This window comes from Halichoerus grypus, chromosome 2, assembly GCF_964656455.1.
Source record: "Halichoerus grypus chromosome 2, mHalGry1.hap1.1, whole genome shotgun sequence".
NCBI lineage: Eukaryota > Metazoa > Chordata > Mammalia > Carnivora > Phocidae > Halichoerus > Halichoerus grypus.
In genome coordinates, this window is record NC_135713.1 from 129595653 (window position 1) to 129623354 (window position 27702).

The following is a 27702-nucleotide window of genomic DNA, read 5'->3' on the forward strand; positions in this document are numbered from 1 at the left end:
GGAAATTGGAGGGAGAGGAACTATGAGAGACTATGGACTCTGAGAAACAAACTGAGGGTTTTAGAGGGGAGGAGGGTGGGGGATGGGTTAGCCCGGTGGTGGGTATTAAGGAGGGCACATACTGCATGGAGCACTGGGTGTTATATGAAAACAATGAATCGTGGATCACCACATCAAAAACTAATGATGTATGGTGACTAACGTAACATAATAAAATAAAATTAAAAAAAAAAAAAAGGAAGGAAGATCCTAGAAAGAAGAAGTTAGTAAGGAAGAAACACCTCACTATTTTAAAGGATGCAGTAAACCTAGGAGCCACAGTACTTCTGTTTCTTTCATTGTTCCTAGTTCTAGTTAGTCTTGTGTAATGGAAACTTTCAATGAAACCCTACATGGAAGTATTTGAGAAATCGCAAGAATCTGCAGAATTAATCAAGGGGAACCCAGGTTGGCTCCAGACCATCAAAGAGGCAGGTGCAGTCCTCCAGGATCAGGGGATGAAGCCTGAGACAATGGATGCTATTTACCCAACACCTAGATCACTAGTATTCTAACCTGAGCTAACCTTATCGGTGTTTTCCGGCTGAATCCTTCATTTTTAATGAGCAACACTCATTCAACAGGAGGTCTATTTATTTTGAGGTACAATCCCCAGCTTTTACAAGGTTTTCATCACATCATCTAATTAACTATTAGTTCTCAAATCAAGCTTAGAGTAAATGTCAAGCCATGAAAACACTCTGATAAGAGTGCCATTATTTTGCTTCAAGATAGATTTATATTTTATTTTATTTATTTTTTGTTTTTTTAATTAACATATAATGTATTATTTGTTTCAGGGGTACAGGTCTGTGATTCATCAGTCTTACACAATTCACAGCACTCACCATAGCACATACCCTCCCCAGTGTCCATCACCCAGCCACCCCATCCCTCCCAGCCCCCTCCACTCCAGCAACCCTCAGTTTGTATAGATTTATAATTTTAATCAGAGAAGATGAATTGCTTCCTCTTCCATAGTGGGGCTTTAAATGAGACTTCATGTAAACCTTGTTCAGGAATGTAGTGAGGGTGATAGATTGTTAGAAAAATAGACTTGTTTTCATTACTTCTGGCATATCAGGCTTGCAGTTAAACGTACACCAGGCATCAGAAGGATTTGTCCTTGTTGTGTCATAAATATGCCTCATCTGCCTTTGCCCCTAATAATTCCTATTTCAAGGGATGGTGTGCCTAGACAGCTCTTACTTCTTTTGGGTGCCCCTTTTTTTATTCCAGATATTCTTCCATGTGACATGTTTTCAACACAGTGCTTTCTGAGGACCATGCAATTTCTGATATGCAAAGGAAACAGCCCCTGGTTTGCACTGAAATGTATTTTTGGGGAGACCTTACACTATGATGCATCAAATTGATCTGTAACTTATCCTAGTATGTTTTTGACACACAGGATTGAAAGGAGATTGCCTGCCTCCCTGATGTTATTAGAAGAAACTAATTGAAGAATTTATGAAAAAAGTTATGATTTATTTTCTAATCCACTCTCTTTCTGCTCTTCCACCCTCTCACAAATGACATGTTTCCTCCAATACATATCTTAGGACTGATCAGATTTCCAAACTGTGTCAAATAGTAATTATTTATATTTATTGAATTTGAAGACCCCTCTTTGACATACAAAGATGCTTTTTAGATCCACACAGAATGATAATTCAGTATATTTGAAAATGGCATAATGGAAAAGCAAATGGGTATTTAGTAATGAAAAAAATTTAGATTTAGGTTGTTTAGGCATCGGAGGTTTAAATATATGCCTGCTGTGTATTTTTTCCTCTCAATTTTTCTTCTTAAGTTGTAAATGTTATCTCCTCTAAACAACCTAAATCTAAATTTAAAAAATTTTTTTTCATAGTTTGAAAATCTTTGTCTTTTAAATTGAGATTTAGATCCATTTGTATTTATTATAGCAACCAATATGTTTGCATTTTGATTATCTTCTTTGTGCTTCCTATTTTTTCTTTGTTACTTTTTTCCTCTTTTTTGCTCTTTTTTTATTTATTGGTTTTCTCTCCTTGCCCACACTCCATTTTTTTTAACTTGTTGTTTAGAAATTATTTACTTCTGTGGTTTTAGTGTTCATCCTAGTATTTTAAGATGCATGTGTAGCTTAAAGTCTAAAATTAATCTTTATTTTACCCATATCTAAACAATAAAAGAATTTTAGAATTGTCACACTTTGATCTCCCCCTCCCAACTTTTAAAAATTCTAGCCAGTTGCCACTCTGTATTTGCAACCAATTAATCATTATTATTACTGTATAATATTTTGGTGCTTGTTTATATTTACCCATATATCTAACTATTTTTCCTCATTATTCCTTCATATATTTCAAACCTTCAATTTGGAATCATCTTCCTTTTGCCCGAAGAACCTTTTCTAAGGGGCATCTAGGTGGCTCAGTCAGTTAGGTGTCCACTCTTGATTTTAGCTCAGGTCTTGATCTCAGGGTCATGAGTTCAAGCTCTGTGTTGGGCTCTGCACCCGGCATGGAGCCCACTTAAAAAAAAGAAGAAGAAGAACCTGTTCTAAAATTTCCTTTAGCAAGAATCTTTTGGTAGAAAATTCTTTCTTTTTTGTGTGTGTTCCTGAAAATCACCTTAATTTTCCCTTTGGAAAGATGGTTTCTTGGGATAAAGAATTTTAGGTTGACAGCTATTTTATCATAGTGTACAGAAGATACAATATCCCGTGTGTTTTAGCATCCATTAGTTAAGGTATTAAGAAGCCAGTGATTGGTTTAAATATTCCTTAGCAGGTCATCTGTCTCTCTTTCTAGCCATTTTTAACTTCCTCAGTTTTTCTTTGTTTTGTTTTTTTTTTTCCTTTTTTTTCCCCCTCAGTATTTCGTTGTTGGTCTCCTGTTCCACAGTGATGTGGTGAGGTGTGGATTTCTTTTTATTTTTCCCACTTTAGATTTGTTGGACTTCCTAGATCTGAGATTGTCTTGCAACATTGTTAGAACGTTCTAAGCTAGTATCTGTTGAATATCGCCTCTCCCCAGTCTGCTTATTACTTCTTTCTAGTGCTCTTACTAGATGTATGTTACCTTCTCATGCTCACCTCCGTATCTCTTAACCTTTTTTAAAAAAATATTTTCCATTTCTTCATCTCTCTGAACGAAACTGAAGATAAATTATTCAGATATATCTTGGAGCTCACTAAGTCTCTTTTCATCTATGTGCAGTATACTCTTTGTTATATCCACTAAACATTTTATTTCAATTACGATAGTTTTCATTTATAGAAGTTTCACTGACTTTTTTAAGTCTCTTCTTTCATAGTTTATGGACTCTTTTTACCTGTTCATATTTTTAGATTTTAATTGTCTTAATGAAAGATATTAAATTAATAAAGCATGTTAAATATAATTTAGTTATAATTAATATTTAATGAATTGTCATTACAAATAATTACAAATTGTCAGAATCAGTTTGACCATTTTATATCTGATATCTGATGTTTATTCAGCTGCTTTTGTTCATGGAGGCTTGTTTCTTTTATGTGTTATTTATTTACTCATTTATTTAGCTATTTATTTTCTTGTTAGCTACTCCTATGTCTTGGGACTTGCCTATGGGAATTCTTTGAGACCTGCATAATATTAAGTCCTCATTTGTCCTGTTTTGGCTTTTGCCAGTTGCTTGGTATCCCTACCTGAGGACCTCTATGTAGTCTAGTCTTCCTTTGAAGTTTTTCAGACCACAAACCTACTATGAAGTGAGACATCAGAGCTGTCTCTTTGAGGAAGAACCTGTGGTTAGAGATTCTTAGGAGAGATGTTTTTTTACTTCCACTCAGTCCTCAGGTGTAGAGACAGGCAAGTCTCTTAGCTTCCCACCTATACCTTATAGCCTTGTACTAAGGATATGGTTCTTTGGGACCCCTGGTTTATGAGGAAGTTTCCTATGAAGTTTTGTGCTGGGAGGGGGAATGTGGGGTTTTATCTTTTATGCTCTGGACGATATGGAACTATCAGGGCTGAAATTCGAAGTCTCCAGAGCTTTGCAGAAGCTCTAAAGCTGAAACCTGGCTGTGCACTTACCTCTTAAGATTCCTGTTTTCACTTCATTGTGAGACTCTGTTTTTCCCCTTTCTTTCATGCCAGCTGGCTGATGTATTTTTTTTTAATATTTTTTCATATTTTATGCCGGATGTTCCAATTGGGAGGGACATTCAGGGTAGCTAACCCACCGTTCTGCTGGAAACAGAACAAATATTGTTTTTTTTTTTTTTTTTAATTCTGCCACTAACCCTGTTCCATGAGGAAGAAGAGTTCTGTATAGTTGCAAAATCAAATTGTAAGATTTTGAGGGAAGACCTAAATCTTCTGTTTCAAGGCCGTGGTTTTGTTCTTTTGTTTTCTGACTTTTGTCTTTTATTTTTTCTCAAACTTTGTGGTACAACCTCCTCCTTGCAGAAGACTTGAAGACAGAAATACATTCTTTGTAGTAACTGAGTGTGTTTTGTAACCATGATTATTAAGAGTTTAGGACTTTCTTATCTAAATTTACATCCTATTCTTGAGGAATGTAGCAGCTGAGTAAATCTAGGAATATGATACTCAGGGTTCCTGGAATAAATATTCCAAAAATTATTTTCCTGCATCATTTTTGGACACAGAAACCTACCTGTGAACTTATTCCCGGTGACAGTCTGTTCAAGCCCAGCTTGTGAAGTTTAGGAAATGTCTGTGGTGCTTTCAAGTACGCATGCATGCTTCAAATTTAATACTCGGCTTTGGGGCATATTAGGTTTCTTTTGGGAAGTGAAAGGCGGTGTTCTGATCCTTACAGGAAGTACCTTAAAGCCAAGTCACTTTATTGAACAATCACTTACAAGCTACCTGAGGTATACAACAGACCATTTGAGAAAATAATACATTTATTTTAAACTCTGTATCTAGTATAAAAAATTAGCCTTTACCTATTAATGGATTTTTTTATAATTAATAGTTTCATCTGCATTATTGATATGCAGCTCCTGATTATTGTGGTACTTATTTCTTCTTGCAGTCATAGACAACACTTCTTTGAAGCTTCTTGATAAAAGTTAAAAAATACATAATGAACTAGATCCACAATTCTTTTTTATTGCTTACAATAAAGGCAATTTCAGTTGAAGCCCACAGGGCTTATAGATGATATTAATATTTTATCCCTATGCAACTTTGCATTTTATGTTCTCTTTCGATGATGTCTTTCAGCCTTTATCTTCCATTTTGATCCATTCTCTACCCTGCGGGCAGAATGATGTTTATTATAGTCCTATTTGATCATGTTAACTGCTGTACACCCAATACTATAAGATAATGCACAAAAAAATCTCCTCGCTGTAGCATCCTGCCAGGCCCCACAGTTACAGCTTGGTCCTCACCTGACTTGACTTGTCATCACCATTTGACATAATGCGTTGCTCCTACTTCTTGAAAATGTCTTACCAGCCTCACAGCTTACAACTGCCCGTATACGCAGGTCATTCGCAGGTATATAGCTTCAGCCTGACCATTCCTCTGGGTTCCAGGCTCCTATATTCAACATCCCAAATGTAACGCAGTTTAAAGAGAAGCCTTGTACTAAGTCCCTTAATCCTCCTTTTCCCCTTGTCTTCCCATCCCAGCTGTCTGTGTCAAAGACTTAGGAAATTTCCAGAACTCTCTTGCTCTCATACCCCAGTCCCTGGGCTGTACCTCTCATCATTGTCACTGAAGCCACCCTCATCCAAGCCACCATCATCCCTCGCCGATTACCTTCTTGCACTCGCTACTGTCAGCAGCCAAAGAGCTCTTCTTAAAAATGTAAACCATTACTTTTCCTCTAATGGAAAACATCCAGTGATTCTTACAGCATTCCACATGAAACCAAAAAGTCCTTCTCTCATGGTCTACAGGGTTGTACATGATCTGCCCTTGATAGCTCTCTGAGCTCAGTCTTCCACTATGCCTTTTGTGTTCTCTTCTCTGGCTACATCCTCTTCTTCTTTGAGCTTCTCTTCCCTGAAATAACTGAGCGGCTCATGCTCTCACATCACGCATGTCTCTGCTCAGATGTCCCTGTCTCAGAGGAGCTGTTTGTGATCACCCTTTCTAGAATAGCAACTGTATCAGTCAGGTATTGCTGTGTAACGAACAACCATAAGCTCTCAGTGGCAAATAATACTGTGCAACTGCAGGTCAGCTGGGGGTTGGATAATCTAGGCTGGGATTGGGTTCTTGTTTTCCCCTGGATCTGTCTGGGGTTGACTTCTTAGTGTAATAGGAGCACATACCTGCTTCACATCTTTCATTCCTATGTCCCTGGGATATGGCATGGAATAGGTGCTCAGTGAATGTTTGCTCAGTAAATAAGTAAAGAAATGAACAAACGTCATAGAGACTAAGGCAATAAATAGATATATTAGAGGTAAGTAGAATAATTCCCTTCACTTAGCCTCTTCTGATATGTAAACTAATTGACACAAGAACCTGAAATAATTCTGGCATCCCTTCTGTTTTATTTCCACATGTTCAGATCAAAGAACAGGCACATGTTTCTCGGGCCTGGTGAATGGCCGCTGTGCGCAAGAGCTCCCGGGCAGAATGACGAAAATGCAGTGCTGTTGTGAGCCCGGCCGCTGCTGGGGCGTCGGAACCATTCCCGAGGCCTGTCCCGTCAGAGGCTCGGGTGAGTGGCCGACTGCTAGTCTGCTCGGGACAGGCAATGTTAGGAAAATCAGTAACAGCCCGTGTACTTTGTTCTTCTCCTTGAAATCAAGTCATCTGTGTGTTCCTAGCACCGTCTTCACTCTGACTATGGTGTTTTTGTGAGGGATAGGGCGACATTGTTTATTTGGGATCAGTTTTGACTTTGTACACTTTATTAATATCAGAGAAATTCCCGAAAATGGATTAGGACTTGTCTTCATGCAAGTATTTTTAAAAATTATTTTGAACATCAGTATTTTCAATTCAGTTTTCAAATCTCCTGACCTTTCACTTCAGAGCTTTGAGTATGTTTGAGTAACTTTATTTGAGTGCCCCTATTTTCTAGTACCCCAATCCCTGAAGATACTTCTCTTTTCTAATGACCTGAATGTTAAGAGTAAAAGGGTAGGAGGATACCTCTCATTCACTTTGCTGTATTAACTAACCATATAACTGAGGCGATATCAGGAAATTACTTTAGGATGAATGAGAAGTAGCTCCTCTTGTTAATGTGATATGAATGGTAAATTAGGATTAATGTTTATCAATCACCTAAAGGCACATCAGTATGTTTTATTATATTGTCTTTATGTTAAATTATAGTATTCTGAAAATAACTAAACTTTTTGAACTTTGCTTTTCAAGATATGTATCTATGTGTACTATTATGGAGAAAAAGATTAAGGCCCATTCTTTGAAAATCTCTAAGCTATGTAAAACATCAAAATTGAGTAATAAAGCTTAAAAAACAGCACTATTAATGCATAGTATATAATTTTGGAAACTCATGGTCTCACTAATAATATATAATAGTAATATTAGTACTGAAATAGTCGTTTGAAGTAAATAATTTTCATTTCTATCGACCCTAGTGTCCTAATTCTGAGAACAGATGAAGAAATAAGTAGATTGTTGTCATCTTGTTTCTTTTCTCTCAACTTTGATACTTGGACAAATAAGGTGCAGTTTGAAAAGCTAACTAAACACTGTCTTCTGTTAAAATCCACATATATAAAAAATATTATTCTGAAGCCATACTAATCCCTTAAAGCAAAGAAAGGAGATGGGAAAAATGTGTAAGTGCGATGCTGATGAAGTTTCAAGTAAAACCAGATCTACAGAATGAATTACTGAAAGCTTTCATTTTCACCCACTTAAGTAAATTTCTTGCATTGGTTGTTGTATCTGGAATTTTACGAGTTGCACTTGGAGACATAAAATCAAACTGCACATATAGACAAGTCTTTGGTTATGCAACTCAGTTAAAATGTGGCAAATAGGTTTTCATTATTTTTTTTCTGAAACATCTATGCTTTTCCCTGCTACTCCTAGCACTGGAAACCTGGATCAAGAGACAATATTCTACTTATTCAGATCAAATAATATAGATAAGCTCAAATGTTCTTACAGTATACAGATTGCTTTTATCATGCAGAAGGACATCCATCTGTGTTTAACTGAACTTTCTTTTCTTCTAGAGGAATATCGCAGACTTTGCATGGACGGACTTCCAATAGGAGGGATTCCAGGGAATGCTGGTTCCAGACCTGGGGGCACTGGGGGGAATGGCTTTGCCCCAAGTGGCAATGGCTATGGCCCAGGAGGGACAGGCTTCATCCCCATCCCTGGAAGCAATGGCTTTTCTCCTGGAGTTGGGGGAGCTGGTGTAGGCGCCGGGGGACAGGGGCCCATCATCACTGGACTGAGTGAGTGTTCACTTTTTGTGTAGACTCTTTATTTTTCTGCCTTAAATGATTTTATAATACCTAGCATTTTTTTCAAAAGGTAGGTGTGTGTGTGTGTGTGTGTGTGTGTAAAAACCTCTTTCAGGATCTAAAATACAAGGTAGTAGTAAAAAATGCTTAGGAAAATATTATTTTTCTGTTCCATAAACTTTCTAAATTGGAGAAAAGAAGAGTGACCCGGGTTCTCTTTGAAAATAAAGATGAGAGCATGGTCATACTCCAGTCCAGATGACGCCATTAAAGAGCATGTTTTTGGTTCCAGTGTATTTCATTTGGCCGTTTGCAGCTGCCCTGTTCGTACACCCCTTGAATTATTTTCCAGAACCATTTCTCAACTGAGATAAACTGAATAAGTCTTGCTCTGTGCCTATCCAAATATTTTAATGAAATAGCTTTCTTTTCCTCACCATTTTTTGTTGAATAACTTGGGCTTCAGGCCAGAACTGGCATTGGTGTACTTGACATTTAAGTTCATTCTTTTTATAAGAGCTGCTCTTGCTAATAATATTTAATGATGTCCTACAGTGTTATGTTTATTCTTTTTGGCATACGGCCTATTTACTGTATCTGAATATTCAGCACAGTTATGAAAAAAAAATGGAAAGCATTCAAACGTACAGTAGAATGTTCCTGAAATTTTGAAAAGACATCTTTATGGGCAAAGTTTCCAGATGTGTCACTTAACAAATGCAAGTCACAACCATGTGTCTCAGGAATATTTTTTAGATCCTCAACATTCAGGTTTTAATAAAATATAGATAATGTGAGCCTTTGATATGTACACTTAATGGACTATTAAATATCCTTTTAAAAAACCAGTTTTAATAAAAGTACTACATGTTGTAATGCTGAAATACCGCTTGTGCTTTGATTTTCTGTAGCTATTCTGAACCAGACGATAGATATCTGTAAGCACCACGCTAATCTCTGTTTAAATGGGCGTTGCATACCTACTGTGTCTAGCTATCGATGTGAATGCAACATGGGGTACAAGCAGGATTCAAACGGGGATTGCATAGGTAAGCTCATGATTCTTTAATCCTTCTTTGTTCTTTCATAGCTTTTAGACTATAGGAACAAATTAGACTATATGTCATTTTAAAAAAAGTCTCCCGAAGCAAAGCTGATTTCCAAGCTGTCTCTTCTGTGTGCACGGTCTTCCATATGCTCCTTTAACCTACTGCTGAGATAGCCCCCTTCAAGAATCCCCCACTTTTCCCTGTCCTGTATATTGTGATTTCTGTGTCTGCCTCTCTCTTGCCTTTCTTCTTAGCTGAGCAGCACTGGATATATGGTGGTGTAGCCACCATGCAGAGGAAGGTGCAGATTGGGAGGAGATAGGGGAGGAGTCACTTTGGACATGTGGAGTGTTAGGTATCTAGGACATTGAGTTATAAAGGTCTAAACCTAAGAGGAGTGTTCGGAGCTAGAGTTACAGATCGAGGCATCAGTGACATAGAGGTGGCTGTTAGAACCATGAGGGTGAGTACTGTCACCCACACTGAACCACAGCAAGAGTGGAAAGGTAACAGTAGTACTGTGGCTGGAACCCTATGCCACAGCAACATAGTCCCCTAAAGAAAATTCACTAATAGCGTTGGTGAGACAGCAAAATAATCCAGAAAGTATTATGTCGCTAAAGCCATGCAAGGATACCCTTTGAAGAGAAAAGTAGTGGCAAGTGTGAAATGGGGCAGAAAACTCAAATATAATGAGGGCCAAAAAATCTGTTGGATTTTATAACGAAGAGGGTTTTGATGATCTCTTGAGAGTAGTTTTAGTTTAGAAGTAGTTTAGCGAATGATCGTGTATGTGATTCGTAATTAGCATAACCCTCAATACCTGATTTGGGCTCAGGTCTTCTGTTATATAGATGACAGGCCAGGAACAGAGTTCATAATTTTACCAGTGTAAACTGAAAAGTTTTAAGAGCACTATGATTTTGAAGGAAAATGTCGGCCAAAAGTGATGTTTTGGAAAAACCAATCATTCTAAACTATATACAATTGAGAATGATTCAGTAAGGCTTAAACCAGCATCCTTATGTGCAGTTACATAGGTTTTGCGCTGCACAACTATAGAGGGACCATTCACGTAATCTATATAGATGTCACACCTTGGGGTTATGTAGGATATAACCATATGCAGCAACCCTGGCTGAGCTGATAACTACTGGATGCTTATTTAAGTGGTTGACCAGGTGGTACTTTTTGGAACACCATGAAATATGGGTATATTTATTATGTAATATATTTATAATTTTTATAATAATAAATGGCATTTATTATTATAAATTGACTTTCCTACCAGAAAACATGATTTATAAGTATACAATATATAAAATATCTTCTCTTATAGATACATACAAAATTACAGTGTATCAAACTGAAATTTGATTGACTTTCTTTGTATTGTTATTAATATTTGTCATTCATGTGTTACTGCATGATTCACTAACCAATAAAATCAGGCCAAAAGTTTAATCTTTCCTGCAAATTAGCCAAAGGCCACCATTTAGTTCATATTAGCACCCAGGTGTACTTTATTCTACCTAGTAAAACTTGATACCGTTGGTATAAAGATGAAATATCTTTAAGGATCAAAAGTTTTTTCTTAGTCAGGCTTCCATCCAGCCTCCTCAACCAGGGGTTCCTTTAGCGAATTAAGTCCTGCAGAAAGTGATTTCAGTAACTATTTTCTCGATTCTCCCAAGGGTGATACACAGGTAGTATAACTCCAGATGCAAACGACGGGAGCTAATCACATACAGTGAATGTCCCAACGTAATAATAGGTCCTTACTTTTCTGAAACCCAGGTGAGAAGAGCTGCCACAACTGTTTTCATAAACTCTGTCTAATGTAGCATTGGGATTGCATGTCTGTACAGTTAGTGTGTTAATATATCTCAAACTTAAGTATTTTACCCAAACATTGTTAGAAACAATTTCATCCTAGATTGATCTCACCCCCCTATCCTGCAAAGTTAAAACCCAGGCAAGGTTGCCTTTCTAACTATTGTAGTTGATAAAGACAAAGATTAGTATTGGGGCATATTTCAGAAAATAAGTTTTTAATATGTTTTAATATGTTTTTTAAAGATTCATTTATTTATTTATTTTAGGGGGTGTGCAGGGAGAGAGACGGAAAAAGAGCAAGTGGAGGGGAGAGATAGAAGGAGAGGGAGAGAGAGTCCCAAGCTAAGACCAGAGCCCAACGTGGGGCTCAGTTCTATGACCCCGAGATCATGACCTGAGCCAAAACCAAGAGTGGGTCGCTTTCATCAACTGAGCCACCCAGGCACCCAGTTTTTAATATTTTTAATTCAGTACTCTTTGTAGTGTCAACTTTTGATCAGTTTGAGTTTGACTTTATAAATAATAAATTGGGATATCAGAAAAAGTTAAGAGGATTTAAGTTAACCAGCATTTTAAATTATAGGAGCATGAGATAAGAGTGGTAACTCATTGCCCTGTGTTTTGAGGAATAACACATTGCCATTGCTGTTTGAGAACTTGTGTTAGATACTTATGAAATTGCCATAATGTGAAAGGTAATAACTCTATTAAAGGATCAAACATAAGGAAAATAAAATCGGGTCCATTTTGCTATGAGACCTGAAAACAGTTTTATTTACTCACCACGTTTTTCTCTCCTTTTCCTGAGAGTTCTACTCTAAAATGTATTTCTGGAACTCTTTTATGTCTGTATAACGCAACCTGTTAGCAATAGGTTTTAACTCAATTCAAATAATTGTATTTTGGGATAGTAAGAGATAATTCCTGTTTCTGTTGGGCCACAGGTAATCTTAGAACCCTTGCCAATTAAGTGTTTGCTAAATTAGAATATATAATTTTCAAGTATTTTATAAGAATACTATATATCTTTATTATTACTTCTATTATTAGTAGTATTTTGTAAGAATACTATTCTTACCCCAGTAGTATCTGAGAATGTAACCATTTTGATAATCAACCTCTTTCTCAATAATTTCATTTATTTTAGGAGTTTAAAAATCCTGTGAATTTTGCTTAAAAATACTCAGTCTCCAGTGAAAACATAGGAAGAAACCAAAGCACGCAGACTGTAATGTTTAAGTATCCCTGTTCTCTACCTGAGGCGAAACAAAAGGTGATAAGTTGCAGGTACTAGACTGTGACACCTCAGAATCCAGAGCCATGAAATGTACATTTCTGAACACGGCGGTGGTCATTTGTGATTAGTCTACAGCCAAAATCTTACAGTAATCCCCCAAAACAGATGGGATTGGAAAGTCATGGATTTTAAACTCACTGATAGTTTTTTAGTGAATGTTTTCACTTCTAAAGAAAAAATAAGCAAGTGACCTAGCGTATCTTTCTGTGTACTGATCCTTTGGTATGATCTCTAAGGGGCTAAGGAAATCAAAATGAATTATGGCTGTAATGGAAAAATAATCGGCAGAGCTGTCCTAGCACCAAGGGGCCTCGGGAACAGGTTCTCAGAGAAAGAAAAGGCCCTGAAAAGTGGCCTGGCTTCCTGGAAAGTTGACCTCAAGAGAGGGGGTTGGGTGCATGATATCATGTTCTTCACTAGAATTGAGTTTTACAATGAAGAGCTTTACAATGAAACTTCTGAAAAGGTGCATCTACCACACCGATATTACGGTACACCGGAGAATTTAAGCTATCTTCAACACTGCAAACTCAAGGTTATAATTCCTATTGGAAAGTCCACTAAGTATCCTTTATATGCTTGCTAACTCTCTAAACTCTGTCTTTTCTCATTTTGCTTCATTCCTTTGGCTCAGTTGAATTGATGTTATCAACCGAAAGTTTAAATGTAAGTGAATCTTAATGGGCTGAAGGCGCCCTTGGATGAATTGAAAAAGCATTTAATCCTGTTATTCTCTGTTGTTTTGATTTAATTTGCTATGAGATTTTTTTTGTTCCCCTCCTTTGCCAGAGAGGGCTTAATTGCATTTAGTCTGAGTGTTTATATAAATGAGGTTGGTGAGTTTGATAGATTACAGTTCCTTTTTAAAGAACATCTGTGAAAGGAGTAATTTGTTTATTAAAATGGTAAACCTGTGAATTCATTTGATTGTTGTGCTCTCCAATTTAGCTGAAATTGTATATGTTAATAGTTTCTACGTGTATATGAAATGGCAAGTCATTATGCCCTCACCAGCCAGCAAGGTTTTTAATTTACTAGCATTCAAAATTATATTTAGTGGGCATTGCTGAGATAAGATGAATTTAACTTTTTTGACTCTGGCACATGCAATTTGTCTGGGCTGTGAGCAGTCCAAACTGTTCAGTCTGCCATTTGGTCTTGCAGTCCCTGAATTCTGCGATGGGCTTGCATTTAATCAAGCCTTAGGAGAACTTGAATGAAAAACAGTAATGTTTCTCACATTTAGGATCAGAACTAATATTTGCATTGAACTTGGTTTATGCAAAAAAAAATTCCTGTTCCCATTTTAAGGTCCTAAAGAAACCTGAGGCTGCTGAAGGTAATAGACTTTGTTTTAATTAATTTCCGTTTCTGTCCCATCCTCTGTTACTTTAAACAGCCAAGCCTCAGTGCATATATAGTTACATATTTAATGGAGGACAACACATAATAACAAAGAAATTCCACAGTCTGTCAGTTTCTTTCTTTAAAGCTCATGAAATTGACAGAATGAATCTATAAATATCTATCTTCAAGCATCTTCCATTGGGTTTCCAATACTGTACAAGGCTTTGAGGAGGCTATTGCCCAGATTGCTACAGATAAGTGTTAGAGCCTTTTAGAACCCATAGCTATGTCTTTCCAGTGCTGGCTTAAAAAAAAAGGGCGGGGGGGGAGGCTTTTTAGAGCTTTTAATCATTGTGCATTTCTCAGATTGAAAAATCATTACTTCTTGATTAAAGCAAATTCCCTTGTACTTTCGAATAGGCAATATTTTTGTAAATCTCTAGACTGGCCTCTGTATTTGAAGAAAGGAATTTTCATTCATTTATAAATACTCCGCTCTTTATTAACCACGGACTGGCCTTCTCTCAAATTTGGGAGGCCTAAATGTACTTTAAACAAACATTTCTAGGAATGGAGGGAAGTCTGTAATGGTTTCTTTTGCCGCTCACAGATGTTGACGAATGCACATCAAATCCCTGCACTAATGGAGATTGTGTTAACACACCTGGATCCTATTACTGTAAATGTCATGCTGGATTCCAGAGGACTCCTACTAAGCAAGCATGCATTGGTAAGGCCGTTTGTGTTCACATATGAAAATGTTCCATGAAATATAGTGACCCGGGCTGTTGAGGTTAAAAGTAAATTTATTAAAATAAGACTTGGAATGAAGTAAGTGCCGTTGTACTCCTACAGATTTATTTTAGACTCCCCTCAGACATGCTTCCTTTATGCATAAACACTATTTGCGTGTATAACCCTGGCAACGTGATATCTGGCTTTACAGAAAATTCGGTTTATCTTCCTTCTCTAGATCACAGCTTCCTTTCTCCAACTAACATCAGTAGCCTTCCTGCTCTCTGATTAACGGAGCTTAAGATTTATGGTCGTTTTCAACTACTGTTTTCTTTGAACCTCACACATACTCCAACACCAAGTCAGGCCTCGTCTTGATTCACAGTTTTGTTGTTACACGCCCCGGCCACCGTCCTCCCAGCTCTCTCTCAGTGCTGATTCATTGCACAATTCTTTCTGCAGATGACTCCGCTTATCTTCTTTTTCATTTCCTATTCATCCGTGGTTCGTTGCTTGGCTAAGCTCACCCCGCCGTCTGCATCATGGTGCTCTTAACCCAGGTAGTTTGAAGTTACAGCATTCTTACTCAGCAGCTCACTCTGACTTTGGACATCTTCGACTGTTGTGTCCAAAACAGCTGTACCAGTCTTTCCCCTACACTGACCACCTCTCCCAGCTTCCCGGCACACTCCAGCCCAATTTCCTCTTTCTTTCCCTTTTCAGCTCCTCTAAGTCAGGGCTGTAAAAAAAAAAAAAAAAAAAAAGCTGGTGAGAGGTGGAAGTTTGGCTAAAGGAGCAACATGATCTTAGTTATTACATGTAAAAAAATAAACTGGATGTTGAACATCACATTTATTATCTTATTGTTTTTACCTGTGGTTATTGTAAAAGAATAATATTTCGCCATCCTTCATTGTCCCAGATATTGATGAGTGCATCCAGAATGGGGTTCTTTGTAAAAACGGTCGGTGCGTGAACACAGATGGAAGTTTCCAGTGCATTTGCAATGCCGGCTTTGAATTAACTACAGATGGAAAAAACTGTGTTGGTATGGAAATTTCCTGCTTCCTTGCAAAAGATTTTTAAAGGATATACATTTTTATTTAGAACCATATATGCTATTTCCATGAAAGCTTGCACAACACATATGTGAGAATTCTTCAGATGACTTAGGTAAAATATAAATGCATTTAACACAAGACTATTAAAGTCAAAGGATAAATTGTTTGGAAATGGTATAACAGTGAATAATTTGTTGCTTCTGGAAATTCTCTGTGTGATATATGTTTAATTATAAGTAGCAGTTTTTCTTTGTGGTAATTACTAGCACCTACAGGATTTTACATTTTGCCATTACAACACCAACAGGTTAGAAAAGGTCTCCTCCTGACCTCCAGTCTGGGGGAATATAAAAATGTCTGGCATGTGTGATAATCAAATCTCTAAACCTGAGGTCCTATGATGTCTGGTACCAGTAGATACCAATACCCCACAGAAATACTCAAGTCACACAGCAACACATGATATTTCAGCTACTAATCAAAGTCCAGATTATTTCACTCTCAGTGACGTTTATCATTGCTCTATTCTCCCTTACGGAAGAAACTCCCCTCACCCCCCGAAATCATATAAACATTTTTGCTAACCAAAGTAAAGCACATCTCATGTGGTTTTAATAACAACTAAGCACAACATTTACTTAATTCCTTTCCTTTATATCCCTTATGCTAAAGGCCCCTCACGTTCACCACCCTATCTGCTCTCACTTGGTTGGCATTCATATTAGAAAAAAAAAAAAAAATCAATGAGCACATGGCTCACTTATGTAGTGGAATATGATTGGTGGTTATTTGTGGAAGGAGAGGGAACTGGTTCCCACAAGGCCAGTGGCATAAGTCATTCTGCTCTCCTTCTGCAGATCATGACGAATGTACAACTACCAACATGTGTTTAAATGGGATGTGCATTAATGAAGATGGTAGCTTCAAGTGCATCTGCAAACCAGGATTTGTCTTGGCTCCAAATGGGCGTTACTGTACTGGTATGTATGGCTTTGAGATAGGAAAGTAACCATGATTGAAACCATCTTTTTTATTTGAATGAATCATGCAAGAATTACTTCAGTTTCTTCATGTGGATTTCATATTATTCACATATCTTGGTAATTCAGTAAGGCAGGTGTCTAAAGCTTCCTAGAAAAACACACATTGTGGTCTAGGGAACAGTAATATCTTTACAAAAATAATAATAATGGTGTAGGAAAAATTAAGGGAATGACAGATTGGTTCTAGCAAGTCTGGAAGAGACAATGTACAAATAATTTCTCTGTACCCCTTGCCTAAATAAAAAAAAAAAGGAAGAAAAAAATCTTGAAAGGTTTTCTTTTTTTGTGCCCTGAGAGCTAGACTTTCCACTATCATTCATTACTTGTTTTGTATTACATTCTTTCCATAAACTAATCTACAGATCATGACTATATCATTATCTAAAAATCTTACATTGTGACTTAGTGAAGAAATAATTTGAGTGTTCCTATCCATTTTGTTTATAAAGCCATTTTGAAGGCTAAGCTCTAGCAATAACCTTAGAAAGCAAAAGAAGTGCCTCTTGGAAATAAGATTATATCAGTTTATACTCACAATTTTAATTTAGTAAGTTGGAACAAGTTTTGCAGGTTTTTTTTCACTTCTCTCCTTTTATATGAAATGAACTCTTTGAATCCTTTCTACCTTCCACTGCACAAAATTATCTGAATACCATTAGTACTTATAGCCAGTTCCTGTAATTTCAACAAAATTCGAGAGAGTTGAGAAAGAAAGATCAAGACTGATTCTTTTATTTCTGAATTTAAAAATGCTTCTTGACTATTCAAGAAAGGGGTGTATAGTATTCAATAGAAATGTTGTAGCTCTGCTATTTTAACTCATGACTGAGATGTCATCTCAAGGTTAGCTGACTTGGATTTAACACAGGATTTGAGTTTAGTGTTATGTTCCAGCGTGTAACAGTTACATTACAGCATGTAACTTTATTTTAGCATTTCCTAAGAAACTTCCACACACATATAAATATGACCTCAACAGTTTCTGCTGTCTTGAAATTTTTTTATTTACTTCCTTACTACTGATATTGTAATCTGCAAATCTTAAAATGTTCATGATTTGGTGGCCCTGTGTTTTGAAGGCTGTTTCATCTTTCAGGGAAGCCATTCATTGTTGGGTTACATTTGATAAACTCGAGCAGATTGAAAATTAGGAGAGATGCCCCATGGGGCGCCTGGGTGGCTCAGTCTCAGGGTCATAGGATTGAGCCCCACGTCGGGCCCCACGCTCAGCAGGGAGTCTGCTTGAGATTCTCTCTCTCCCTCTCCCCCCCAGCCACATGCTCACTCTCTCTCTAAAATAAATGAGTAAGTCTTTAAAAAAAAAGAGAGATGGTCCCATATTTTGCTATTATGAATTGATCAACTTAATATTAAAACAACATCTCTCTTTAGTTTGAATTTTATGTGTGTGTAAATAAAAGCAAATTACAAACATTTACCTTGGTTTTAAGAATATGTTTCATTTAATTAACTTGAATTAAATATCATTTAATATTAAACAGAATTGGCAGATAAATAATGAAAAATGAGTGTGTGAGGCTCTTTTTTCCTCTAATAGGTAAAGTGAGGCAACTTTCAGTCAGTCTTTCTGAAAATGTGTTTGAAAGGGTTGCACTGGACACCTGGGTGGCTCAGTTGGTGAAGAGTCTGCCTTTGGCTCAGGTCATGATTCCAGGGTCCTGGGATTGAGCCCTGTGTCAGGTTCCCTGCTTGGCGAGGAGTCTGCTTCTCATTCTCCCTCTCCCCCTGCTCGTGCTTTCTCTCTCTCGCTCTCCTTCTATCTCAAATAAATAAAAATCTTGAAAAAAAAGAGTTACATTTAGCTATAAGATTTGTTATCATATCTATGTGTCCTTCCACAAATTATAAAATGGAAAACAAAAGGTTGACAGTCTAGAGCGGTGAAAACAGGTAAACTCTGTAATAAGGTTAAATTTACTCAATAATGACCTGGGTTGTGCTTCCCTCTGGGCAGATGTTGATGAATGCCAGACCCCAGGAATCTGCATGAATGGACACTGCATCAACAACGAAGGCTCCTTCCGCTGTGACTGTCCCCCAGGCCTGGCTGTGGGTGTGGACGGACGCGTGTGTGTTGGTAAGTGAACCATTCTGTAATGGCCCCAGTGTCCGAATGGTCTTTGAAAAACAAAGATATATCCGTACAGTGGAGAAGTATTCAGTCATGAAAAGGAAGGAAGTATTGATAAATGTGCAAGTATGAATGAGTCTTGGAAACATGCTGAGAGAAGGAGGCCACTCACAGAAACCCAGATAGTGTATGATTCCATTCATATGAAATGTCTGAAGCAGATAGAGCTATAGAGACAAAGCACGTTAGTGTTGCTTACAGCAGAGAGGATGGGGGTGCTGGATAAGGGGATAGTCGCTAAAGGCATTTTTGAGGTGGTGAAATGTCCTAAAATCAGTTGTAGTGATGGTTATATGTATCTTTGAATATACTAAAAACAAAACAAAACTATTGAATTGTATTCTTTAATTGGGTGAATTCTTAGGTATGGGAATTATACCTCAGTAAAGTGGCTTAAAAAAAATTTACAGGGAGCCCAGCAAGCTCCTGGCAGAAAGCTCTGATGAGATGCAAGTCAAAAATGCTGGAGAAGAAAAAGAAAATCATCTTTAAATTAGGATACTTGACAGTGTTAGCCAACTGAGTCTCTAAGTACAATGGATTTAGATTTTGTAATTTATAACAAGTAAGATATGAGATGGAGATTATGGTTATATTTAAATAAACCCTGTTTTTACTCAAACAGTTTAAAATGTAAATAATTTCTACCATAGAACTTGGACTTATATCAAAAGGTAGAAATGTTTTCATATAGTTTTTTCTCATCGCTGTGCAGCTAATTATAGAAACAAGCGAAAAGTATGAGAGAGAATATATATTTTATTCTAAACCATTCCAAATTTGCTATTTTTAAAAGGTTATTTTTGCCAAATGGGTTGCATGCAAATCAGTGTTAGCAGGCATCAGCTTTAAAGAGGCAGGAAGTCAAAAGTGTCTTTGGTGTTTCAGAACCCAACCATATGTCCTAATGATAACAGCAGAATGAGTTACTTGTAAAAATATACTTAATGCAGTTTTCTCTCCAGAGGCTTTTCATAAGACACCCCAGGGTGTGTTAGCCATTATGCATCCTCTATTTCTCAGGTGACTTGGTAAAAGGCAGACCTACTCATTGGTTTAAGAGTATAGGTAAGAGAGGGGCGCCTGGGTGGCTCAGTCGTTAAGCGTCTGCCTTCGGCTCAGGTCATGGTCCCAGGGTCCTGGGATCGAGCCCCGCATCGGGCTCCCTGCTCCACGGGAAGCCTGCTTCTCCCTCTCCCACTCCCCCTGCTTGTGTTCCCTCTCTCGCTGTGTCTCTCTCTGTCAAATAAATAAATAAAATCTTAAAAAAAAAAAAAAAAAGAGGGCGCCTGGGTGGCTCAGTTGGTTAAGCGACTGCCTTCGGCTCAGGTCATGATCCTGGAGTCCCGGGATCGAGTCCCGCATCGGGCTCCCTGCTCGGCAGGGGGTCTGCTTCTCCCTCTGCCCCTCCCCCCTCTCATGTGCTCTCTCTCTCTCTCATTCTCTCTGTCTCAAATAAATAAATAAAATCTTTAAAAAAAAAAAAAAAAAAGAGTATAGGTAAGAGAAATGAAATTCTTTCTTAGACGTAGAGATAATACTTTACTCTTCCCTATGGGAATCAAAACACTTGGATCCTGAAGGTGTGCGGGGGAGAAACAACAGCAGATGGAAATAATCTGTGCACTTAAGTTCATCCACTGTCTCCAATCTAGGATTTATTTCAGCTTACAAGATTGTCAGCACTTCGTTCAAGGATATTTTAAATACAACAGCCGGAAGAATGTAGCTCCTCCCTGCTTACCAGAGCTAAAGTATTTTCACTTGCTTTAATATACTTACTTGCCCCTTACCTTTACCTAAATGATTCTGTTGAAATCTATGATGAATACAAAACCAGTCTGGGAGGAAGAAATTATTTTTCCTTTAAGCAACAATGTATGAGTAGTGATGAGGAACACAGTGTTTCAAACACAAATCTTCATTCTCTCATCCACATACAGAAAAGGCATGAGAGGGCGCCTGGGTGGCTCAGTTGGTTAAGCGACTGCCTTCGGCTCAGGTCATGATCCTGGAGTCCCTGGATCGAGTCCCGCATCGGGCTCCCTGCTCGGCAGGGAGTCTGCTTCTCCCTCTGACCCTCCCCCCTCTCATGTACTCGCTCTCTCTCATTCTCTCTCTCTCAAATAAATAAATAAAATCTTTAAAAAAAAAAAAAAAGAAAAGGCATGAGACATTGTTGGAAAGCCTCCAAGTTTTCACAATTGTGGTCAATTAAACTTTTTAAAATAAAAATACCATTTGTTCTATGTCTGATTATATATATTGCTGTTCCCATCACAAGCTAGATGTTTTTTCTTCTTCTCTTCTGCCTTTGGTGATGCTTTTGAGATGCATTGATTGTTGAAGTTAGAAATGAATCACTACTATGAACTATTATTAGGGTTAGCACTTCAATTTTAGATTTCCCTTCTGTATATTGTTTTTTTTTCCTTAGACACTGAGATATGGGTTTTTATTTTCAGAAAAATAAACTATTATTGTAACTAGTATGCTGAAGAAGCATGACGCATAGGCAGAGCATAAACAAACGGCAACTATATTTTGGTCTCTCCCATCCTTTTAAAATGTATCTTTAAATTTGTTCAGTAGAAGCCATTTACCCAATGAATGAGGAAGAAAACTCAGGCAACCCTATAACTTTACTTTTCTTAAATTTATGTGACAATTTCATGTAATGAAAACAATCTAAATAACTAGAATGCCTGGTACCGTATAATAATATTCTGACCCTGACTTGAAGATACAACATCCTTGAACAGGATGTCTTCTTACTCTACCAGGGTCAAAGAGCCCGAGAAGAGGTGAGAAGGCAGACGCACTGGTGACCATCCGAGGATGGCTTCAAGGTTTCTGGGTTTCCCCGGTGTTTAAAGCACCCCTTCCTTTCATGGTTCCTCCAGAAGCATTCAGTTGCCCTTTCTGAGATGCATACACTGCCTCACCCACTCTCTGGTTTTTAGCAGTCCAGATAGGCTCTGTCTGATGCTGTCCCATCACCCCTCCACACCATTGTTTTAGGACCCTCTCTTTATGTGGCCCACATCTAAACCAAACAACCTGCCCTCCTGTGCCCTGTTCACCTTACGAATAGAGGTGGATATCCCCTGCCCCTCCAGTAGGAATAGCAGCCAGTCACTTTTGCCTGTAGGTATCCCCGGCCGAGCTGCTGGGCACAAAGCTCATAACCTGCCCTCTGTGAAGTTCTTCTCTTTGGACCAGTGGTGAGGATGGAAGCATCCCGAACTCATAATCCAGCTCTTGCCAAAAAATTCCTCCTCAAGAAATCCTCTCTTAATTGGGAGGGTTTTCAAGACCTGGCAAGTCATTTTCCATATCCACTTCCTTCAGGATGTAGTCTCAAAATTTACCTTGTTATTTGATATTTAGCACCTTGGGATTTCAGCTTAAGTTTCCTTTTTAACATCCTCTTACATTAGCTTAGGAATATTTGGACATCTTTATCAATACTGTGTGACATTTCTGTTAGCTAAAAGGTGAATTTTCTTTAGCCTAATTGTGCTCCTTACTAGCTCTGTTGCCTTAGGCAAGATACATTACCTCTCTGTACCTCCTTGCCTCATTTGTTTTTTGACAATGAAATAAGTTAATATTAGACTTATTTGTAATAAAGCTTTGAATGGTGTCTGGCATTTAACACATGCCCGATAAGTTAGCTCTTACAGTTATTACTGTTTTATTAAATTAGAATAGCAACATCACATCTAGGGCATAGTCTTAGAGTTGCTGCTTTAAGCAATAAAGAAAAGTTGACACTAAAGAAAGAATAAAATGAAATTAACATTTGGCATCCATACGTACTTGACCAGTGGTGTGTAGAATCTGAGAAAATCCTTAAAAAAATTCTATTTTTTTTTTTAGTAAGAAGAGTGATGGAGGAATTTGATAACCTGGAAAATATATAGCTCAGCAGCATTTTGGTCCAGGCCCCCACCAAAACACTTATGTGATGGTGCTTTCGATGCCTCTTACCCTGTTCACCTGTGAGCAGTGTTTAGTTATAATGAACTAGGGTTCCAGTCTGGTACCTTTTAACAGGAAAAGGTTGACTGTCCTCATTAAAAATAGAAGAGAGAAATGAGGTAGTCACCATGTTTTTTGAGTATTTCCTGTGTGTCTTACACACTGTGCTTAGTGCTTAACAAACAACTCTCATTTATTATGTAAACTCTATCCTTATTTAATGGATGAGGCAAGTGTTAAATATTTTGAGTAAGGTCCATCCCACAGGGACCAGAACCCAGGACAATTCATGTCCCCCGAAACCTATACATATGTTACGTTACTTTGTTTTTCTGGCATTGGGTATTCTAAACAACTTAGATAATCCGTAACCCAGAGCAGTATATAATTTGTCTCACTCTTCCAACGAGTACCATCAGCTTTGTATCGACTTGCTTCTAAAAATTGTGCAAGGATTATCTTCTCAACATGTACACAGAAATAAATTTGACCGCTCTGTGATGCCTTCTGAGATAATAGATGTTATCCTAAGAACTCACAAAAATCATATTGTAAATCAAACTATGTTCTATTTGTGCATATTTGTCTTTGAGTCAAGTCCTACTCTTATGTGTAACCCGGAGCTGACTTTGCTAAACTCTGTCTCCGCAGAAGCAGAAGGGGACAACATGTCCTCTCTGTAGGGTTGTTGTGGTAAATCTCATGTCCGCTTCCGTGTGAGCGTTCACACATCTCATCGTCTAGTGCAGCTATAAATCTCATTGTTTTAATGACAAACATCACCAGATCATAAGAAAGCAGAAGGTGACTCAGTGGGTTACTCTGTGTAATAAGTAGATAAAATTATTTCCATCAAGTTGTGAATAACTATGTCAGTGTAGTGTTTAAAAGTTATGCTGCTTCTCTGGCCTCTTTGGTGATCTGCATTTTTTATTGTTCACCATTTAACTGTCTCATAAAGTTGTAGCATATTTTATGAGAATTCAGAGCGAGAGCCTAAGCAGGATATGCTTCTTTGGGACATAGCGTGACACAGCGGTAAGAAGAAGAGCTTTGGAAGTCACACAGCCTGAGTATGAACTCCAGCTTGGGCAGTGGGTAGTCTAGGACTTGGAGCTCCTTGAGGAATACCTCTGAACCTTGCCTTCCTCATCTATGAAATGAGGATAATGATCACTGTCCTGTGGAGTTGTTGATCAGAATGTTCAACAAGATGATGTCTGTAGGGTGCCTGGGTGGCTCAGTTGGTTAAGCGATTGCCTTCAGCTCAGGTCATGATCCTGGAGTCCCAGGATCGAGTCCTGCATTGGGCTTCCTGCTCGGCGGGGAGTCTGTTTCTCCCTCTGACCCTCCCCCCTCTCATGCTCTCTCTCTCAAATAAATAAATAAAATCTTTAAAAAAAAAAAAGATGATGTCTGTAAAACATCGTCTGTAATACAATGCTGAGGACACATAGCAGTGGCTATTATTTTTATCACTGGGTTTTTTGAGAGTCTGAGATTAAAACGTAGTTCACAGTAGTCAGCTGGGGGTTGACAAGAAAGGCCTTCTAACTCAGAAAGTTGAAGTAAGAAATTTCACAACCACTCAGCGTCCTCTCAAGGTTGTTTACTTCCCTGCACTTCACTGTTCCTGAGAACTTCCAAAATAGAAATAACGTGTCATTTTGAGTATAGGCTAGCCAGTGATTAGAGCTCAAAGTGCTGTTTGTAACAGTGGCGTTATACCGGCTTCTGTAAAAGGCCTGGGGGTTAAGGGTGATAATGAATGCTTGTGTAGTGCATAAAACTTCGTGGAGGAAAAAAAAAAAAAAGGAATTGTCTACAATACACATTTGTTGATTTCTGAGCACTGTTAGATGCTAAAGATAAAAAGAAAAGTGGCAGAAGCCCTCCAGAAACTTCCCATCTATTAGCCACTTAGGTTAAAAGAAGCCCTCAGTTTTGAAATCTCTTTATCTCTGTCAGCATCTCAAATCATTGTTCTTCCACCTCCTTTTAGATACTCACATGCGCAGTACGTGCTACGGTGGGATCAAGAAGGGAGTGTGCGTTCGTCCTTTCCCTGGCGCGGTGACCAAGTCCGAATGCTGCTGTGCCAATCCAGACTACGGTTTTGGGGAGCCCTGCCAGCCCTGCCCTGCTAAAAATTCAGGTAGTCCCATTTGCCAGTTTTGCATCTGGTCAAGAATCTGGAAAGGTAACATTAGATATTTGGCTAAGGAGTGCATCGGCTCTGTTTTCGGTTGAAGAATTCCACATGTGTGTTGGTATTTGAGGCATATAATGAGATCTGGCCTGTATTTACCTATGATCTCTGGGCAGAGTACACACAGGGAACAGAAGAACGTATTTGCTGACCTAATTAGGATCGTTACAGCAGATTGCTTACGTGGATACCTTAGGCTCACTGTTTTCGATCTTTTGTATCATCGTGAAGATGAATAGCATAAAACCCACTTGTTACTTTCAAGGTTATAGTCGCAAGAGCCTGATTTTATGCATTTTTCATCTTGCCACAGCATGGTCTTAGGCTGCAGTCTTTCAGTAGTTCCAGCAAGTCACAAACATTTTTACCAGTTTATTCACAAATACAGGCATATTGCATGGTCTAAGTCTTTGACTATTCTATGACTCTTAGTTATTCATATTTTTCCAAATCTGTACTGAATTTGTGTAAGTACAGTAGGGATTCAAAAATGAACACAATCTCTTTTTTTCTTTAAATTTGGGAATAGTTGAGAGCATAAACAGGCAAACATATAAACTACAGGTTAGTATGCTTAGTGCCTTAAGAGGGACAGAAACAGAGAACTGGAGAACACAGAGGAAGGAGCAGTAAGTGGTCCCAGAAAGCTGGGAGGGACTTCACGGGGCTGGGGATGGGGGTGGGCATCTGCTCAGTTTGGTCTTGAAAAAAGGAGTAAGAACATTCCAGGTGGAGGGTGGAAGAAATGCACTCTAGCAAAGGGAAATGGCTTGTGATTCTGTTGAAAATCCTAAGTAGATTGTTCAAATCTCAGAATTCTTCTAGAAGGAACTGAGCATGACATTTTTTTTATTTTTTTTATTATGTTAATCACCATACATTACATCATTGGTTTTTGATGTAGTGTTCCATGACTCACTGTTTGCGTATAACACCCAGTGCTCCATTGAATACGTGCCCTCTTTAATACCCATCACCAGGCTAACCCATCCCCCCACCCCCTCCCTTCTAGAACCCTCAGTTTTTTTCTCAGAGTCCATAGTCTCTCATGGTTCGTCTCTCCCACCGATTTCCCCTCCTTCATTTCTCTCTTCCTACATTTTTTTTAAAAGAAAGGAGAGTTCGTGTAGGAAATCTTGCCCTAAAAATATTGAAGTCAGTTATGCATATTAAAAAAGAAGTACAAAGACTAGATAAAAAGATGAATGAATTAATAAAACTTGGAATCTAGAAACAGACGTGACTTTAAATGGGAATGCTGGGTACAATAAAGATGCTGTTTAGGTTGGTGAGGAAAGACTGAAATAAGTAATGAATATTGTTGATAAATATTAGAAAAAATATGAAGTTAGCTCCCTGCATTAGACCTTAACAAAGTAATCTCTTATAGGTAGAATATATTAACTTGTTGTTATTTTGTAATAATAAAGGACTTTCAGAGCAGAAACGAAACACTAAAATACACATATAAATTGGAAAAATGTGTTCCGTAATTTATAAGGAATTTGCATTAATCAGTAAGGAAAGTTGAAGTCATCTATAGAAAAAAGTGCAATGTACACAGATAAGATTTTACAAAGCACAATGCACGTGGTAGAGAACCACAAGAAAGAATGTGCTAAACTTAAAAGAAAATTAAAATAAAACATCATTTTTGTTTATTAGGTTGGTAAAGTGTAGATGACTGCTTTTGCCCATATGGGTACTCTCTCATACTGCTGATAGAAGGCTAACCTGACACATGGAGGAAGAGGAAAACTAGCAGAAGCCTTAAAAAGAGGCATAAATTCTGAGCAGTTTTACTTCCAAGAGATTAACCTAGTGATAAAATTGAATTTCATATTATGTATTATAATGGCTAAAAGTTGGACAAACCTGATTTCATCATTAAGAGATTGCTTGAATGAGTGTGGTGTACCACATAACTGAGAAAAAACATTAAATAGTCTATATTTAAATGGGATATTAATATGAAATGTATATGACACAGTGCAGAGGGTCCAAGCCTGTTTCCTGCTTAAACCTCTACGATCTGAGCAAGTCACTTCCATCTCTGTCCCAATTTTCTTAGGTGTCAGAGAGGTGAACTAATGGTATCTAGTTTGTGAATATTACTCAGCTATGAAAAAGAATGAGATCTTGCCATTTGCAACAGCTAGGATGGACCTAGAGGGTATGATGCTAAGTGAAATAAGTCAGACAAAGACAATTACCGTATGATTTCACTTACATGTGGAATCTAAAAAACAAAACAAACTATTAAACAGAAGTCGAAGCAGACCCACAAATACAGAGAACAAACTAATGTTTGTGAGGGGTTGAAAGGGTAGGCCAAGTGGGTGAGGGAGAGTAGGAGGTACAGACTTCTAGTTATGGAATCAGTAAGTCCCACAAGGATGAAGGTACAGCGCTGGGAATACAGTCAGTGGTATTGTAACTGTGTTTTGTGGTGAGGAATTGTTGCTACACTTGTGAGCACAACAGAACATATCAGATTGTCCAGTCACAATGTTGTACACCTAAAACTAATGTAA

General features: G+C 37.9%; 1 protein-coding gene across 1 annotated transcript in view; it reads left to right on the forward strand.

Moving 5' to 3' along the window:
* The window catches only part of FBN2 (fibrillin 2), a 250342-nt gene that overhangs the window by 124677 nt on the left and 97963 nt on the right, over positions 1-27702 (forward strand). Inside the window, exons 9-16 of the mRNA XM_078067554.1 lie at positions 6568-6720; positions 8219-8446; positions 9367-9504; positions 14595-14714; positions 15642-15767; positions 16638-16760; positions 18799-18921; positions 24962-25114. Coding sequence (XP_077923680.1) covers positions 6568-6720; positions 8219-8446; positions 9367-9504; positions 14595-14714; positions 15642-15767; positions 16638-16760; positions 18799-18921; positions 24962-25114 — 1164 coding nt within the window. The remainder of the gene's footprint in view (positions 1-6567; positions 6721-8218; positions 8447-9366; positions 9505-14594; positions 14715-15641; positions 15768-16637; positions 16761-18798; positions 18922-24961; positions 25115-27702) is intronic.